General features: G+C 44.4%; 1 protein-coding gene and 1 long non-coding RNA gene across 3 annotated transcripts in view; one reads left to right on the plus strand and one right to left on the minus strand.

Annotated features, from left to right (window-relative positions):
* The window catches only part of LOC146075594 (adhesion G protein-coupled receptor E3-like), a 74,872-nt gene extending 64,006 nt beyond the window's left edge, over window positions 1-10,866 (plus strand). Inside the window, exons 10-17 of one of the 2 annotated variants that reach the window (XM_083184978.1) lie at window positions 171-335; window positions 684-878; window positions 1,288-1,523; window positions 2,213-2,273; window positions 4,050-4,141; window positions 6,864-7,032; window positions 9,899-9,988; window positions 10,074-10,866. In XM_083184978.1, coding sequence (XP_083041104.1) covers window positions 171-335; window positions 684-878; window positions 1,288-1,523; window positions 2,213-2,273; window positions 4,050-4,141; window positions 6,864-7,032; window positions 9,899-9,988; window positions 10,074-10,148 — 1,083 coding nt within the window. In that variant the 3' untranslated portion in view covers window positions 10,149-10,866. Of the gene's footprint in view, window positions 1-170; window positions 336-683; window positions 879-1,287; window positions 1,524-2,212; window positions 2,274-4,049; window positions 4,142-6,863; window positions 7,033-9,898; window positions 9,990-10,073 lie in introns of those variants that run through there. The other variant, XM_083184979.1, reaches the window with a different exon arrangement.
* On the minus strand, window positions 1,266-8,345 carry LOC146075596 (uncharacterized). Its single transcript, XR_014473598.1, has 3 exons — window positions 8,263-8,345; window positions 2,237-2,271; window positions 1,266-1,505 (listed from the first exon to the last, which is right to left on the minus strand). It is a non-coding gene; the product is annotated as an uncharacterized LOC146075596 (long non-coding RNA).
* Window positions 10,867-17,584: the final 6,718 nt, after the last annotated feature.

Genomic DNA, 17,584 nt, shown 5'->3' on the forward strand with positions numbered 1-17,584 from the left:
GAATTTGTGGGAGGTATGATATACAATAAAGGCTTAAAAGCCCAGAAGGCTATTAGAGATAGATATAACACAATTTAGAAGATAAATGATGATGCCCAGTCGTACAGCCTACATAAAGATATGAGGACAATGACCTCTTCATTAAACTGTCTCATATTTCTCTTCCTCAGGACCTTGAGCCTTTTTACAAGTCAATCTGTGTCTTTTGGGACTCCAATAGGAATGGCTGGAGTGAAGAAGGGTGCATAACCGAATCTTATAGTAATGCACACACCACCTGCTCCTGCAGGCATTTCTCCAGCTTTGCAGTGATCATTGCACCATATGGAATTGAGGTGACATAGGACCATAAGCTCATATTTATCATGTAGCCCATAGGCTAGAATGGCGCTCATCAGTAGATGTCATTAGCTATAGAAGCCAAGCTAAAATAAATGATAAGCTTGCGGACAAGTGGAGGTGTTTCTCATAGCAACCAATCCAGTTCTATCATGTTCCAGGATGCAATAAATAAATTATAGATACTATCTGTTTGTTGCTATGGACAACACCATCACTTCTATTTTACAAAGCTTTAGTATATTTACCCATACTTTAAACCCCTTTATCTAGCACAATGTTAGTGAGGACTGTTAATATGTTGTTGCTTCTAGCATTTAAGCCTATGTCTTTTCTTGTTACAGGAAGTTTATGGTCTTAGTATTCTATCTCACGTTGGCCTGGGCGTGTCCATCATCTGCTTGTGTCTCTCTTTTCTAACATTTTTCCTCTGTCGGCCTATAAGGAGCATGCACAACTCAGTCTTGGCCACTCTCTGTGGATGTCTCTTCCTGGGGCAACTTCTTATCCTTCTTGGTCTTCTTCAGACCGTCAATAAGGTAAATGTCTTGACCACAGAATCTTCTATAAATGTATCTTGCTCCTCCTTTTGAACAACAAACACATTATGGAAATGTCTTACATAAATTCTCCATAAAGATTTTGACGTATCTTATGATGTTTTCAAGGACTAGAGTAGAGTGTTATCAATGCTCGGAGAAAGATAAACTACCAACCAATGAGCTCCTAGCTATACATTTTCAATCACAGCATGTAACATAGAAGGTAGGATCTGATTGGATGGCATTTTATAAATTCCCCCTACAGCAGGTTTCTCTGCTTTAAACAACCAGCTATATCTTTGGAACCAACTGACGCATTTACATGTGGGTTAAGAATGATCGACAAGAATTTCAGTACAATCCTACTGTTATCTACTTCTCATCTGTCTCCTTCAATGACCTCCAGGTGCTCTGCTCAGTCATTGCTGGTGGGCTCCACTTCCTGTTCCTCTCTGCATTCTGTTGGATGTTTTTTGAGAGTATCCTGCTCTTCATGACTGTCCGTAACCTGCAAGCTTTGAATTATATGACTTCTCGAAGCTCAAACTTTCCAGTGATGTGTCTTTTTGGCTTTGGGGTTCCGGCTGTCATTGTTGGGATCTCTGCAGCAGTACAACCACGTGGCTATGGAACAGAGAAGTAGTAAGCTTGTTTCAGTATTCTATTTGTGTTGTTTGCATGGAACAGTAACATATTATGAAAAAAAATATAGCTCTAGAATATATCTCTAGACAATATATTGTTAACAATATGAATGATAATGATACCGGAAACAATATTTTGTTCATATCGTTCAGTGTACACTCAATAACGTTAAAGATGTGTGCTCGTTAATGATAACTACTGTTGTCTGAACAGGCATCAATGATTGCATACATTGTACATATCATTCAGAGTGTATATACTAGATCTTTCGGCCTGGTGCTCTGACGATATTGTTAGATATCATTAACGAGCAAACTTTCTGCTGTGTACCCTGCTTGAATCTTGCTGCACATTGCACAATACACTCTGTGAACGATATCATTATTTATTTCTCTTGAACCCCCTTTTGCACAAACTAAAGCCACATACACACTTTGACGAGAAAGTAAAACATAACGCTCAGAAGTACACTCAACATTACTAACCATTCATTCTCTCGTGCATTGCTTACGCTCCTGTCGCTTGTCTGTTCTGTTCAGGTATGGGAGGACCTCATTAATGAGGGCCATGCTGCGGCTGCAGGTGGCCATAGTGGGTGGTCAGTGTGTATGAACAACCACCACCTGCAGATATATCTGCAGATTACAGTAACGGGTGACTGTGTATCTCTTCTCTCTCCTCTTTAGTTGCTGGCTCAGACCCGGTCTCACCTGGAGTTTCCTTGGTCCAGTTAGCGTGTTCATCACTGTAAGTACATAATGTCAGACACTAGTTCTTTGCTTACATTTCAAATGTCATACAGTTGATGGGCACATCTATTGGTTTAAATACAGTGACGGTTCTAGATCAAGTAGAGCCCAGGGTGAAAAGTCTCCTTTTGCCCCCTTAAATTCTCTTTTTGTGTGTACTAAATAAAAATACTCCATATCTGTATGGATGGTTTGCCAGTAATGGGGAACCTCTGAAGTAATTGATCCTCCCTGTTCAGTCAGTATTCACTATTCATGTAGTAGTAGAACATTGCCTGTTTGTGTAGGAAATTTACCAATGTCATCATCATATACAGTAGCAGAGGATCAGCTAGCCTTTTGCTCCCTTTGCCACCTCCTGTCCCATAAATCCAGTCTCCTCTTTCTAAACCTCCTACCCTTGTCACTCCAGCCTCCTGCTCACTGTCACTCCAGCCTCCTGTTTTTCAGCCTCCTATTCCCCATCACTCTAGTTTCTTGCCCAATATCACTCCACCTTCATTTGTTTCAAACTACCCCATGTCTTTCCAGCCTTCTACCCTCTGTCACTTCAGTCTCCTATATTTCCATTATTCTGTCCCTGTCACTACAGCCTCCTGTCTTTCCAAACCTTGGTACTCCATCATCCTCTTTGTAGTCTCCTGTATCACCTTAAGAGACAACCCACTCCCGGCCTTCTCCAATTTACCTTTTTAAAAACCAGCACGTTCTCATACCATTCAGCAGTGATGTTTGATATATATGATGCCGACTGGCCAAGAAGGAAAGGCACAGAAGCAGTGCCACCACATGTTCACAGGAGGCACTTGTAAGAGGTTGTGCCTCTGTGGAGAGCTGCTCAATCATAGTGCCCAGCAGCTGTTGGCCATCACTAACTGAGGCATTACAAAGTACACATCTAACAGCATTTACAGGTTGACTGTTTTTACACCCACAGGCCACAGTACACCTGGCAATAGTTTATGCTTTGACAGTGCAGCAGCATTGTAAATCAGCACCAGGGAAAAAGCCGTTGGGGGTCCCAGGGCTCCCAAAACAGGTGCCCCCCAATATCCCATAGAGCCCCTCCTCCCACCCCTTGATGGCTGCGTGACTCCCCTGCTGCCTGAAACCCTGAGACTAGGGGAGAGAGAGGTGCCGCATTCTGTAGGAAAGGAGGGAGGGCCACATGCCGCAGCACAAGAGAAGAATCCTGCCTCTCAGGGAGGGCAGGCCGGTGGCTGTGCGCTGTCCAGCACCTCTCTCTTCCCTTCTCTTGGGCAGATGGGCAGATTCATGTAATCCTGGGCCTCCGCCTGTCGGCATCATAAATATGATATGCTGCAGAACCTCAGGGGGGCAGAGCAACTCCAGCCAGTGGGCCCCTTAAAACTGGGGGCACTAAACCATTGTGCTCCACCTTAATCTGGCACTACTTAGCACCCTGGGTCAGCATCCTGCATCCACGCTTCTGTGTCCAATAGCCTTGTGCCCTGGGTAGCTGTACTGCTTGTTATATACAAAATCCCATTACAGATGGAGCCGCTCTCATCAGAGTGGCTCCCAGCACGCTGAACGCCATCCGCCATTCTTGGTAATGGATGGCGGACGCACAGAGAATGGCCCCATATGTAGCTATTGTCCTTGATTCCTTACAATGGGACTGACCTTAACAAAATTACAGTATGCTGAGAATTGTGTTTTTCTCACTTTCGCTAGGCCTCTGTGCTGCATTAGCCAATCATTCTGTAACATCTTTTTCCTAGTTTTTAATTGTTACAATTTTCACAATTAGGTTAACACCATTCTCTTAGTCGTCACTGTATTACTCCTGCGAATGAAGCTCACATCTCTCAACACAAATGTGTCCAGACTGAAGAACACTCAGTAAGTATGAAACACAATGGAATAATGTGGTGCAGGATATTTACATTGTCATAACTGCGCACATTTTTATTGGTTGTGTATATTCAGTTTGTGCAGTCAGAGATGTTGTGAAACTTTCATTTAGTTTTTCAACTTTAGTTTGGATTTTTAGAACAACGCTTGAAAGTAAGGTGGGAAAAGTTATTTTTTGTTAAACTCATTTTTATTTTATTTTATTTCAATGACATAAATCCTGCATACTATATTAATACAGTGATGAATTACTATGTATTAGAAACCTTTATCGATCATGGGTTAAAGCTTTCTAAAATGAACAATCCAAAGATCTTAGGCGTTGATGCGATTATTTTTTTTAAATCTTTCAATAAATCCAATTTTTTACTGTTAATTATTCCTATTACATCTGGTTGTATGTAGATAGTCTAGACATATTGGGGGAAATTTACTAAGATGTGAATTCTACTTCACATGTGATGTTGCTATTGGCAACCAAACAGATCCTTTTACTATCTTCTAGAGGTGCTAAATAAATAAGAAGTAGATTCCCATAGCAACATCACATGTGAAGTAGAATTCACATCTTAGTAAATTTCCCCCATTAAATCATATATAAGTATACTCAGGGATAGAAGAAATTGAAAATAAGAAAGTTAGTTGTGATTTTCTCCTGTCCTCCTAATGGATAATAAGCGGAGGAGTGTGAGTCTTAGCCAAAGTCTTTGGCCTTGAAAAAGCTGTTTGCGAAGCGTGCGCCGGCTAGTGGTGTCGCTCTCTGACCTATACTTTGACTAGGATGTATTTTGATTTATGTACCTTCTAATACAGAAATCCCTACTAGAGGTGCACAGGCAGATAGAGGCCCTTATTCTGATCGGTGCGGCCCGATCAGAATATGCGGCCGCAACCGTGCAGGCGAATCCCCGCCTTCCATACGGATCGCCACCTGCCGTCCGTATGCGGATATGTGGCGATCCGCATGAAATTGTACGGGGATACGCCTCCTCCATGGTGGGAGCAGCCCCTGCATTCGATGGTCGCCGAACATCGAATGCAGGGCCGCACGCTCCACCAGGTCCCGCAACACAAGACCACACGGACACTTGTCCGTGTGAAATCATGTATAGGGGCGGGCAGCTGACATCCGGCGATGTCAGATGCCCGCCCCGTACCCACGCGTCACGGCCTCATTACCATGCATACGCCCCGCGTTTGCATGGGAACGCCCATGAAACGGGGGGCGTATGCATAGGGTAATGAGGCTAAGTAGCCCCTCACTCCCCTCTACGCCCCCTGTGCGGCGTATAAAGAATCCGTGCGGCGAAATCGCCTGCACATGCGCAGAGTGACCTCTGCACATGCGCAGACGATCAACATCGGCGGTCCGTCCGCATGCGGGAATTTCCGCACCGATCAGAATAAGGGCCAGAGTGAGGACAGCCTCACGTCTGTCACTGTGCAGCGGCAGTGAATCCCTCGAGTCTTAGACAGCAGCTCACGCTGGGGGTATCACAGTAAAAGTATTATCTCACCCCTCTGACATCTATCATTGGTGTGCGGGGCATTATACCATCGATAACTCTAATTGCCAATACGAGAGCATTTGAAATACCCCCCCTTGCATAGCATTGGAGATATGTTTATTTATATGTGAGCCAGCCCGGACAGAGACCTTGCCAATCACGGCACATCACATTACCTGCCGCTGGAGCTCAATATATGGTGTATATATTATTTGTCTTGATGCCAATAAAATCAACTGTGCATAAATCACATTACTCTAACGGGGCTCAGGATAAAAAACGCCATAATTATATGTCTGCCTGTTAACTACTGCTGACACATAGTGTCGATATCACACACACTGTATCCACCAACAGCTGACCTCCAGATTTAACCATACTTCGCAGGGATATAATTCGGTTCATTCCCATGAGTGGTCACTACACCACTATATTACTTATCTCCACTATATTCCCATTTCCGTGGGTAATTGAGAGATTGAGCAAGAACCGTCAGGCTGTTGGAAATTATCAGTTATTTCTTAAGGTGTTCCGAGCAAACTGCAAATTAGTATTGACAGTCCACACCTTGGTTTGGCAACCCAAACTAGGCTTATTGGTGACAGGCGCATATTTATTTAGCGCACTGTTACAATCACCAGCCTCTACATATTTGTTTGAGAGTCGACATTCCTAAAGTGACGACTTCATTGTCGACACTTGTTAGGATTACAGTTTGTGATACACAGCAGTCCAGGCAGACTTCATTCATTTTCTATTGAGACTTCCAGTACTATCTGTCAATCAACATATTCCATTTGATTGAGTATAATTATACAGTACGCCTCCATATAGGGAACGTGGCCAAACATACAGTGATATTACACTGATATATTATACTACATTGTAAAGATATTGCGGCCCCTTATTTCTGTATTTGTATTCATAATTAGTACCGTTTATAGGATCAGAGAGCCACCGTTTTTTAACACAGTGTGTATTTGTTGTATGTGTGTTTTTATATTTCGCTTTCTTAAATAAATCAGTAATAAAAGTTACATTTTATTCGTGTAAGTTCAAACAGGTGCATCACACACGGACATACTTTCTCTTTACTGTATATGCTCAAATGAACACCAAAAGCATGGAATAGAAGAGTATATAATATACAGCAGCTATGTACTTATGTCACAAAATCCCTAATTGTCTGCCCTCTCATCCAGGCTATTGACATTCAAAGCTCTGGCTCAGGTATTCATTCTTGGCTGTACCTGGAGCATCGGCTTCTTCCAGTTTGGACCAGCTTCCCTGGTTGTATCTTATATTTTCACTATATGCAGCAGTCTCCAGGGTCCCTTCATCTTCCTTGCGCATTGTCTGCTCAATCACCAGGTAAAAATCCATGTCGAAACAGTAAGGCTAAAAGTGCGCAGCTACTGTATGTGTTGTGAATGGGAGCACCCATTTGAGATCCCATCATTTATTCTCCGGTCTGCCTGGGAATAATCTATTACTGAGAGGAAAATCCCTACTAATTGTCCCTGACTTGTGCACAGAGCATAAACTCAATCTGATCCATGCACGCTATGCCCTTGAATACAAGTACATCATACCCTCCAACTGTACCGGTTTAGTCGGTACAGTACTGTTTTTTAACGGTCTGTACCGGCTAAAATAAACTGTACCGAATGTACGGTTTATTTAACATCAGCTCTGGCTGACTGAGGGACTCTGGGAGATGTAGTTCATTACACTGCCGACTGCTCCCCAGGGAGCATGGAGGAGCAGCCGGCCAGGACTACATCTCCCAGGGTGCACGGTGGAGGGATGTGACAGGCTTGCCTCCCCCTGCTCAGGGAGAGACTGTGGTTGGAGGATGTCACGGCTGTCCAGAGACCACAAGTCCTGGCCGCTATAGCACAAGTCGCCACCTCTGCGGCGGCGTGGCGTCACCGCAGCCTGGATGTGCCGCAGCATGGAGAACCCAACAGCGGGGACAGTCGCCGATTTTATGGCCAGACCCCGCACAACTGATAAGGTAGGGACTGCCAGCAGTATTTATATTAAAATGGGCCTCTTAAAGAAATTGGCACATGTAGTCAAAAGTAAAATGGTCAAGACCACGCCCCCTTTACCCATGACCACGCCCCTCTATCTATGGCCACACCCCTGTACCTTCTTTTGTTGGAAATGTTGGAGGGTATGTACCATACTGTAGACTACCATTTTATTGTATAAGCAATATCCTCAAATTCAGATAACAAAACTCATTAGAACATATCTGTAGAAAGCAGACAGACTTCATTGTGCATTTCCTGCATGGAGATGGGAGAAGGCCACTAGGATACATTAAAATAATCCAATCCAGGATAGACAGGGAGACCTGGGGACTCAACTAGGATATCTTGTTAATTACTGGTAGATGAAAGCTGTATTTTCTAGAACTGTACAAGATGTCCCAGCACTTTGAAAAAATCAAAAGCAAAACATCGGTTTTGCAGTGCCATCGATGAAGGGAAACCATCTGGTTCCCCCCCATCAATGGCAAAAGTATTTGACATCGCCCATAAAACATCAATTATTTCAAATCATTGATGGTCCATGGCCATCCCTACCTCTCACCTTCAGGAACAAGATCCAGAACCTCATCCTCTCCTTGGCAGGGTCCAGCCACAGGTCTGGAGAAAAGGGTGGTGGTGGAGCGCTCAGAGTACTATACAGTAACAGTAAAAAGATCAATTGGGTATCACATGAAACAATTTATTTATGACTAACGTATGAATATAAAAATATAATAAAATTACATATAGACATATAATAAAAATAGATAAAAAAATATAAACTTTGATGTATATTATAGGAAAAAGGAATATTGTTATGATACTATTCACACTTGTTCCTAGTTATGCTCTCCTCTGCTTGTTAATTGTGGTCTTCCTTTGTACTGGCGTGATGGGTGTCCATATACCTGACAGGATGCCTTGTGTGCTGTGTCCACTTATAAGAGACAGATTGTTTGTGGTCTCTTAGGCCCTTATTCTGATCGGTGCGGATATATCCGCGTGCGTTCGGCCCGCCGATGTTTTGTGTCTGCGCATGTGCAGAGGCGTCTCTGCGCATGTGCGAGCGGGGCGTACGGCCAAATCCCGCATGATCTGTGAACACTCCGAACAGGGGGTGGAGAGGGGCGTGAAGGGCTATTTGGGCTCATTACCATATGCATACGCCCCGCGTTTCATGGGCGTTCCCATGCAAACGCTGGGCGTACGTATGGTAATGCAGTCGTGACGCACGTGTAGGGGGCGGACATATGACATCGCCGGATGTCAGCTGCCCGCCCAGATCCCTGCTTTTGCACGGAAACATGTCCGTGTGGTCTGAGGTTGCGGGAGCTGGTGGAGCATTCGGTGCTCCACCAGTGACCATCGAATGATGGGGGAGGTTCCCTTAGATGGAGGAGGCGTATTCCGTGAAAAATACACGTGCGGTCCGTTCGGCCGGCTTCTTACCGCATACGGACGAAGTTGGCGATCCGTATGGAAGGCGGGGTTTCGCACGCACGGTCCTGGCCGCATATTCGGCTCCGGCCGCACCGATCAGAATAAGGGCCTTAGTCTGGAGAGGCTCCAACAATTAGCAGGTGGTGGTATCCCAAGTTGTAAGTCCAGTTTTAGGATTGTAAAGTGGAAACCAAAAAATGGAGACAATACGTGGAGAGCTGGAGAATAAGATTGAATTCAGAGTAAAACAAAAGAGGCTTAGCCTGGTCTGACGCGTTTCATTGTTCTCAGACAACTTTTTAAAGCCACAGGTCTATCTGAAAAGAGACTACGGCTGCGCTAAACCTTGGGTAAAACCACCTGGGAGGGTCATCACTTGCACAAATGGCATCTGGGGCCGGTACCATGATGGCTCGTGATTAGGGACCTCTGGCGGCTTCCGGCACAGTACTCAAGAGCCGGGTAAGGGGGACCAGTCCCATATATGCATAGCTGGCAGTTTTGCCCTTATATTGAATTTTGCCATTATAAAAACTCCTTTTGGTCCAATTCTGCCTCTTCTGTCTTATGCGCAAATGCAATGGAAATACATAAATCTCTGCAATGTACGTACGTGTGTGTACTCAGTTCTGGTACATGTGCAGTACGCTTTTCCCCCAACATCAGCCACAAAGTGTTGCCTGCTTAATTGTGACATTACTTATTTGCAGGTGAGGAGCGAGTGCTGCCTGCTTAATTGTGACATTACTTATTTGCAGGTGAGGACCGAGTATGTCAAACATTTCCACAGACTTCACACAGGCAGCAAACAGGCATCAGCTGGCAGCCTGCAAACAGCCTCTAAATCAGTGAGTGTCAGCTTCTCAGCCTACCCTCCTTCTATCACATTTAGAAGAATCTCCAAGTAATTATTCTATTCTGTTTTTTTCCTAGGCAAATATATATTCCATTACTAAGCCTTCAGTGAGCACAGAGAGTTCTCCTACTAAGGAAATCCATTGGAAATAACTTACACGATGGCATCATGATCAGTAGTTCTTGCTGGTGACTATAGGAAGTATTACTGTGTAGATTACACACTGTGATGTAATGACATACAGTACCACAAGGATTTTCATATGCTAATAACAAAAACAAAACTATATGCATATTTCATAATAAATTTGATATCCACACAATTAATAATATAATAGACCTGTCTCGTTAAATCTCATGTCATTCCATTGCACATGTGCACAGTATTTGTTGTCATGAGATATTATTTTCCAGCTAGTGTTCTAATCACCGACCTTGGTGAGCACAGCAAGCCACGCGAGGAGACGCTGTACACTACTGTATACTGTGTCCATGTCGACCTATGTCGAAAAACTGTGAAAAACCGTGTGTCGAGACCTTTTCAATGTCAACTACATTCCTGTCGCCCTTTTGCTTGTGTCAATTTTCTGTTACTGTTGATCTAGAGCTGCTGTTTTTTAAGGCATCTAACTAGGTTGCGGTCAGCAATTATTGATCAATTGTTGATCTAGACATCGCCCATCTTCTATACCATAACCATAGGCGTGCGCACATTGAGTGTTAAGGGTGCACAGGCACCCCCTAATGCTGTGCCCCCACCCCCACACTTTTTGCTGCTATTAATACCAGCAATACCTTTTACCAAAGACTTTTGCTTTTTAGACCTGTATTCCTTTTAAACAAGGGCCTATCAATCAATTATGTGTGTTTTGCATTATTAATTGTATTACACCATTGTCATATCACTACATATCTGTGTCACCCAGATATGAGTTTAACTTTATTTGCATGTACTGTTACACAGAGTAATTAGAAGATTAAAACTGAAATAGGCAGGATATAATGGTGTGGCTGAGAGTCGTTTTATATTGTATAGAGTACACGCCTGATTGGCGGTGTTAGACAGACCCAATGGTGGTGTTAGACATGCCCAATAGGTGGTGCTAGGCACACCGCTTTGACAGTGCACCCCCTAATAAAATGTGCTGCGCACGCCTATGACCATAACCATAAAACTGAGTGGGATAAACTTCTGAGACTAGCCAAAATGTATTCTAAGAAGCTGGGTTTGGTCATCTACAAATGTGGGGCGTCCATTATACAAATTGGCAGATACAGTTATTGGACCATATATGGTAACAGCTTAACCTACTTCCTCTATAGTAAAACATTCCTTTCCTGCATCTATGCACTGGGTGTTCTACATTCTTTCATATATGTATGTATGTACGTATGTACATACGTATGCTCACAGTTAAACAAAGTAGAATTTTACACTTGAAATATTGATGTAAGTCAGCAGCGTAACTAGAAATGTAGCACCCCCCTTCACAAAAAAATGCTGGTGCCTCCCCCCCAAACACACTGACAGCGCAGCCAGGTACACACTGACAGTGCAGGTACAGAATAACCAGTACCTGCGCTGCTTTAATTTGCCAGGGCCCGGGAGTAGAGCATCCTGCTCTCTACAAGACGCAGGGCCTTATTCTGGTCGGTGCGGCCGGATCCGATTATGCGGCCAGGACCGTGCGTGCGAAACCCCACATTCCATACGGATCGCCAACTCCGTCCGTACGCGGTAAGAAGCTGGCCGAACGGACCGCACGTGTATTTTACACGGAATACGCCTCCTCCATCTAAGGGAACCTCCCCCATTATTCGATGGTCGCAGACCATCGGCTGCAGGACCGAGTGCTCCACCAGCTCCCGCAACCTCAGACCACACGGACATTTCTCCGTGCAAAAGCAGGGATCTGGGCGGGCAGCTGACATCCGGCGATGTCATATGTCCGCCCCCTACACGTGCGTCACGGCCGCATTACCATACGTACGCCCAGTGTTTGCATGGGAACGCCCATGAAACGCGGGGCATATGCATATGGTAATGAGCCCAAATAGCCCTTCACGCCCCTCTCCACCCCCTGTTCGGAGTGTTCACATAACATGCGGGATTTGGCCGTACGCCCCGCTCGCACATGCGCAGAGACGCCTCTGCACATGCGCAGACACAAAACATCGGCGGGCCGAACGCACGCTGATATATCCGCACCGACCAGAATAAGGCCCACAGTGAGGAAGGGGGAACGGCTGCCACGGAGGAAGGACAGCGGTCAGGGTGGAAGTGAGAGTTCTCTGGTTATCTGTGTGAGGGCGCTCAGTTATCCCCCCGCCCCCCCCCCCCCCTGGCCGGTTTATGGGGGCGGGTCACTGAGGGTCTTTACACAAACAGCCAGAGACAGAGAAGTCTGCATATCCTTATTGGCTGCTACTGCAGAGCTCACACAGGACTCCTGGCCTCTGGCAGCCTCTGTGAGAGCGCAGTGACCCTGCGCCCTGGTGGCACCTGCTCCCCTCCCACCACCGCTAGGGCTGCAGAGCCCTAGTTATGCCACTGATGTAAGTCCAACTAGCTGGAAAGTTTATTTTATTTTTAGCCCAATAACTGTCATTTTATTGTTTAAAGCAAACCTTTTATCATTATTATTTTTGTTCTTTTTATTTCTGTGCACTAGAAAACCTAATTGTAAAGTAAACAGATGATTTGAATGCTGCAGCTAGAGTAGGAGGTCAGTTTGTTATTTGTCTATTGAGTGGTGCCAACAATACAAGTGGAACTAGTGTTCATCTATCAACCTATTTATTCATTGTTTTCTAGCTCCTGTTATTACGGAGATATTTTGCATTAAATGTGTATGTTATGAGAAGATTAATATGGGTGTGAAATATTAGATAGACAGTCAATAGGTCAATGGGATGATAGTGATAAGTGACTTTGTGCGCTGACACCCTCCCAGCATACACCGTGACTAATGGGTAGACAATCACCTTATCCAATTACACCCACTATAAGTGAATTTAGGTATAAAAAGTTTACTCTCCTTCTCTCACGTTTCTTCACCTCATCAGAGGCTCTACATTAATAATATAGATAAGATGGAGACATGTAAAACAATGAGAATTAGAGAAATAGTGTAATATTGCAAAGATAACAAATTAATTCAAAACATTGAAATAAGGGAAAAATATTTCTCCAAATACATTAAAAAATCAGATAAAAAGACCACGTCGGTGGGTCTCAATTTAGGATGGAGGTTTACCAGATTTTGGAGATAAAAGAGCCTGTAGAGAGATCTTTTCCTCATATAAGGGACACTGGTCTTCCGGATAAACCAGGCCTCCAGGCGTCTCTGCAGTCCGCAATACTGGATTCCTTACACCTAAAATTCCAGCTTTCTGCTGCTCAGGTACAGCTGCAGACACCTAACAATAGGTCAATACCAGAAGGTTGACATGGTTAAAAAATCGACATGCAATATGTTTACGTGGTCAAAAGGTCGAAATGGAAAAAGTCGACACGTGACAATATTGACCAGTTTTTTTAGCGCATTTTCTGTGCCAATGTTGGCACATGTCAATATGAATCCCCAATAACCGTAACGCATGCTCACTTTTGCTCACCGTGCTTCGGTCCGGGTGCCCCATTTAGCTCGGCACACTTTACCGTTCTCAATTGTAGTACACGTGGATGGTATGAAATGTAAAAAAAAAATGTGATTTAAAAAAAAAACTCAGGTCAACCTTTTCATGTGTCGACCTGTTTTCATGTCGACCTATTAACTGTCTATCTAGACGCAGTCGATCTATCACCCGGAACCAGACTAATATATTGATAAAACAGAAATATGTGGACATACAAATTTCTCCAGCAATGCATTCATAAATCTATATTTATGTTACATAACTATCCTTAATGTCCTTAATACTGCAGTAGGTATTGCTTGTTGAACAAGCCCCTTGCCACAGGTGCAGGGCTGCCATCAGAAATTGTGGGGCCCAGGCTGGAAAAAATAGGCAGGGCCCCCCTTCCTTTTCTGGAACACCTGGAATGCCTGGTATGACACGTGTCTGCAGCACTGGCCGCACTACTCCACCTCTGCTCTGCATCAAGGGGAAGTGTATATATATATATATATATATATATATATATATATATATATATATATATATATATATATATATATATATATATACTCTGTGCTCCAGGGATCCAGGCCTTGGCTGTTGTCTTGAAAAAGGGTCATGTGTAGACCCGAAACGTCGACCTTGCCTTGAATTTTAATGGATCAAATAAAGACTTGAAGACGTTTTATTCAAAATTAAGTCTGGTTAGTGCACTCTCTGTCTGTTGGATATTTGTGACCAATATGGAATGCGGTCTGAGTTATTGGACACCCCAGCAGTTCTTTTCTAAGGAATATTGTGAGTGCTGTTTTTCCTACAAGATATATATATAGGATAGGAACTAGTAGCACTACTAGTTCCCATCCGCCACAGGGACCCCGCCGCAGACTTCCCATTTACTGTGCTTTGATACGGATAGCGCACCTGAGGTATATACTGTAATGATATGTTAAAAATGCAAAAAAGACTGGTATAGTTACAGTACACCTTCATGGCCTAACTTTATCACAATACCACAAAGAAAAACTGATCCCTAGAGGATTCCGTATCGAGAATCAATTGAACATTGGTCGAATTAATAAAGAATTTTGTAAGAATTGGTGTTATAATCTAAACCAGTGGTTCCCAACCCTGGTCCTCAAGTACCCCCAACAGTACACATTTTCCAGGTCACTCAGCAGGTGTACTCATTATTCAGGCACATTTTAAAATATCCATAGGTGGAGTTAATTATTTCACTTGTGATTCTGTGTAGAGACCTGGAAAACGTGCACTGTTGGGGGTACTTGAGGACCAGGGTTGGGAACCACTGATCTAAACCGTAGTTTCAGGGAGATTAGAGTTGGCAGTAGAATTTTGCACAGCGCCCCATTAAGGGGGCATATCATGCTCCACCCAAAGGGAGTGGCTAGTGGCATATATGGGTGTATATGTGCTTAAATGCTTGTTGCAAGATATTTCTAGATAGCATTAGTAACTATACACTTTGGGAAATGTAGCAGGTATTGATAATGGGATACGGTCATTTGGTCTACAGCTGGGGTAGCCAACCCTAGTCCTCGAGAGCTACCAACAGTGCATGTTTTGCAGGTCTCCTCACAGAATCACAAGTGAGCTAATTAGCTCCATCTGTGTATCTTTTAAAATGTGTCAGTGATTAATGAGTGCAGCTGTGCAGCAGCTAGGTTGTCTGTAAAATGTGCACTGTTGGTAGCTCTCGAGGGCTAGGGTTGGCTACCACTGGTCTACAGCATGATGGTCAACAAGCATTAGGTCGACACCATTAGGTCAACATGCTGAAAGGTCAACATGGGTCTAGGTCGACAGGTCATTAGGTCGACATGGGTCTAGGTCAAGAGGTCATAAGGTCGACAGTTAAAAGGTTGACACTGTGTTGACCTTGCTGCATGTCGACGTAATGGTGTCAACCCAATGCTTGTCGACCTAACTGCCGTAGACCTAATGATCCATATCCAATGGGAGGAACTGGGTGACTGGTACTAGTCTGATGAGGCGTTTTTTCCATCTTGTAGGATACGTAAGGTTCTGTATGGGCCACAGAAAACCCATATAAGCTGCATGAGTCACATTTCCACTCCCAGAAACTTGGTGTCGGGTTTGCCATGTCACGTAGTCGCTTCTTCCCAATATTCTTCCAAGACACAGTGGACAGTGACTGATACAGAAAGATGGTGCAAGGATTTGTGAACACCATGCCTGCAGAGAGATTGCAGAACACAGGATTTCAACAGGACAATGGGCCTGATTCAGACTTGATTGCCAGGCTGCAAATATTCAAAGCCCAGCGAATATTCAAAGCCCATGGGAGGATCTCGCACATGCGCACAGTGTCCATATGGGCAGAGCCGAATTTCCCATTAGGCACGTGAGGCACAAGTTTGGGGGCGGCACTTGGATGCCTGTGATGGTACTGTCAGCCCAAAATGTACCAATAACTGCAAAATATCCACTGTACTGTACTAAATTCCATCTCAAATAGAGTGTAAATGGATAGGACATGCAGATACTGCCCCTGTAAACTGTACTACTTAGTAAATATATATTCATAATAAAAAAACATGTCACAGTTATTGGCTTTTTTTTTATAAATCCGTTATATTGGCTATTATCAAATGAGGGCTTATAAGTAATCAATAATAATAATATACTTAGACAGGGGGTGGGGGGCGGCATTATTGTTGTGCCTAGGGGCGCCGTCATCCCTAAATCCGTCCCTGCATATGGGGTCTTCCAATAATTGGCAGGGCTACAAATTTCGGGCACAATGTCCCAGCCCATGGAGATAGAAACACGATGGTTTACTTGGAAGAGTGTTTTCCAGAATGACTAATCTGACGGGGGTTGTGGCCTGCACAATATCTGCTTTAACACCACTTGACTTTTTCTTGTGGGTGTACCTAAAGGATGCTGCCTACACAATTCACAGCATTCCAAAATTGCAAGCGATCAGTCAGAACTGTGTTGTGGATGCAATTTCACAGAAAACATTGCAAAGGATGTTCAAGAACATGAGTAGCCATGTCCATCTGTGGGAAGCACAGAACGGCAGCCGCTTCCACTTTCCCCATAAGGTTGCTTGACTTTTTGAACACTCAGTACCACCCACAAACTATTGCCGACTTTCCAGAACCTCAGGTGAAAGTGTGGAGATGGCATCTTAGAAGTTCAAACCTGGGGCGAAATGTAATAGGGTGCGTTTTTTTAGACTAAAAAAAAATCGCACCAAATCGCACCTTTAAAAATCGCGTTTTTTGCCGCGAATTCGCATATGTAATGAGATGCGAATTAGCGGCAAAAAATGCGATTTGCCGCGATTTGCCGCGATTTTTAGTCATGAAAATGTGCGCATTTTCAGTCATGAAAATGTGCGCATTTTCATAAATGCGATTTTGTGCTAAAAAAAAAAAGTAAAAAAAAAAATGGCGTGGGGTCCCCCCTCCTAAGCATAACCAGCCCCGGGCTCATTGAGCCGGACCTGGTTCCAAAAATACGGGGGGACAAAAAGCATAGGGGTCCCCCGTATTTCTGAAACCAGCCCCGGACTCTTGGACCGGTCCTGGTTCCAAAAATACGGGGGACAAAAAATCTGGGGGTCCCCCGTATTTTGAAACCAGCACCGGGCTCCAACAGCCCGCGGTGTCATGCCACAGCCGGGGGACACTTTTTATACAAGGTCCCCCGGCCAAAACATGAGCACCGTGGCTGGTCAGCCTTGGACGGGGTACCTGGAGGAGTGGGGACCCCCCCAATAAAGGGGTCCCCCCCCCCCAGGCTTCACCCGTCCAGGGCTGAAGCCCGGGGCTGTCACCGGCGTCCGTGGCCAGTGGACGCCGGCCTGATAGGGTTAAATCCATCATACATATCATTACATTGCTTTTTACCGGCGAACTACAAGTGCCAGCAGACCTCCCCCGCATGCTGGGACTTGGAGAACCACAAGTCCCAGC

This window comes from Crinia signifera, chromosome 4 (assembly GCF_055691185.1).
Source record: "Crinia signifera chromosome 4, ASM5569118v1, whole genome shotgun sequence".
Lineage (NCBI taxonomy): Eukaryota > Metazoa > Chordata > Amphibia > Anura > Myobatrachidae > Crinia > Crinia signifera.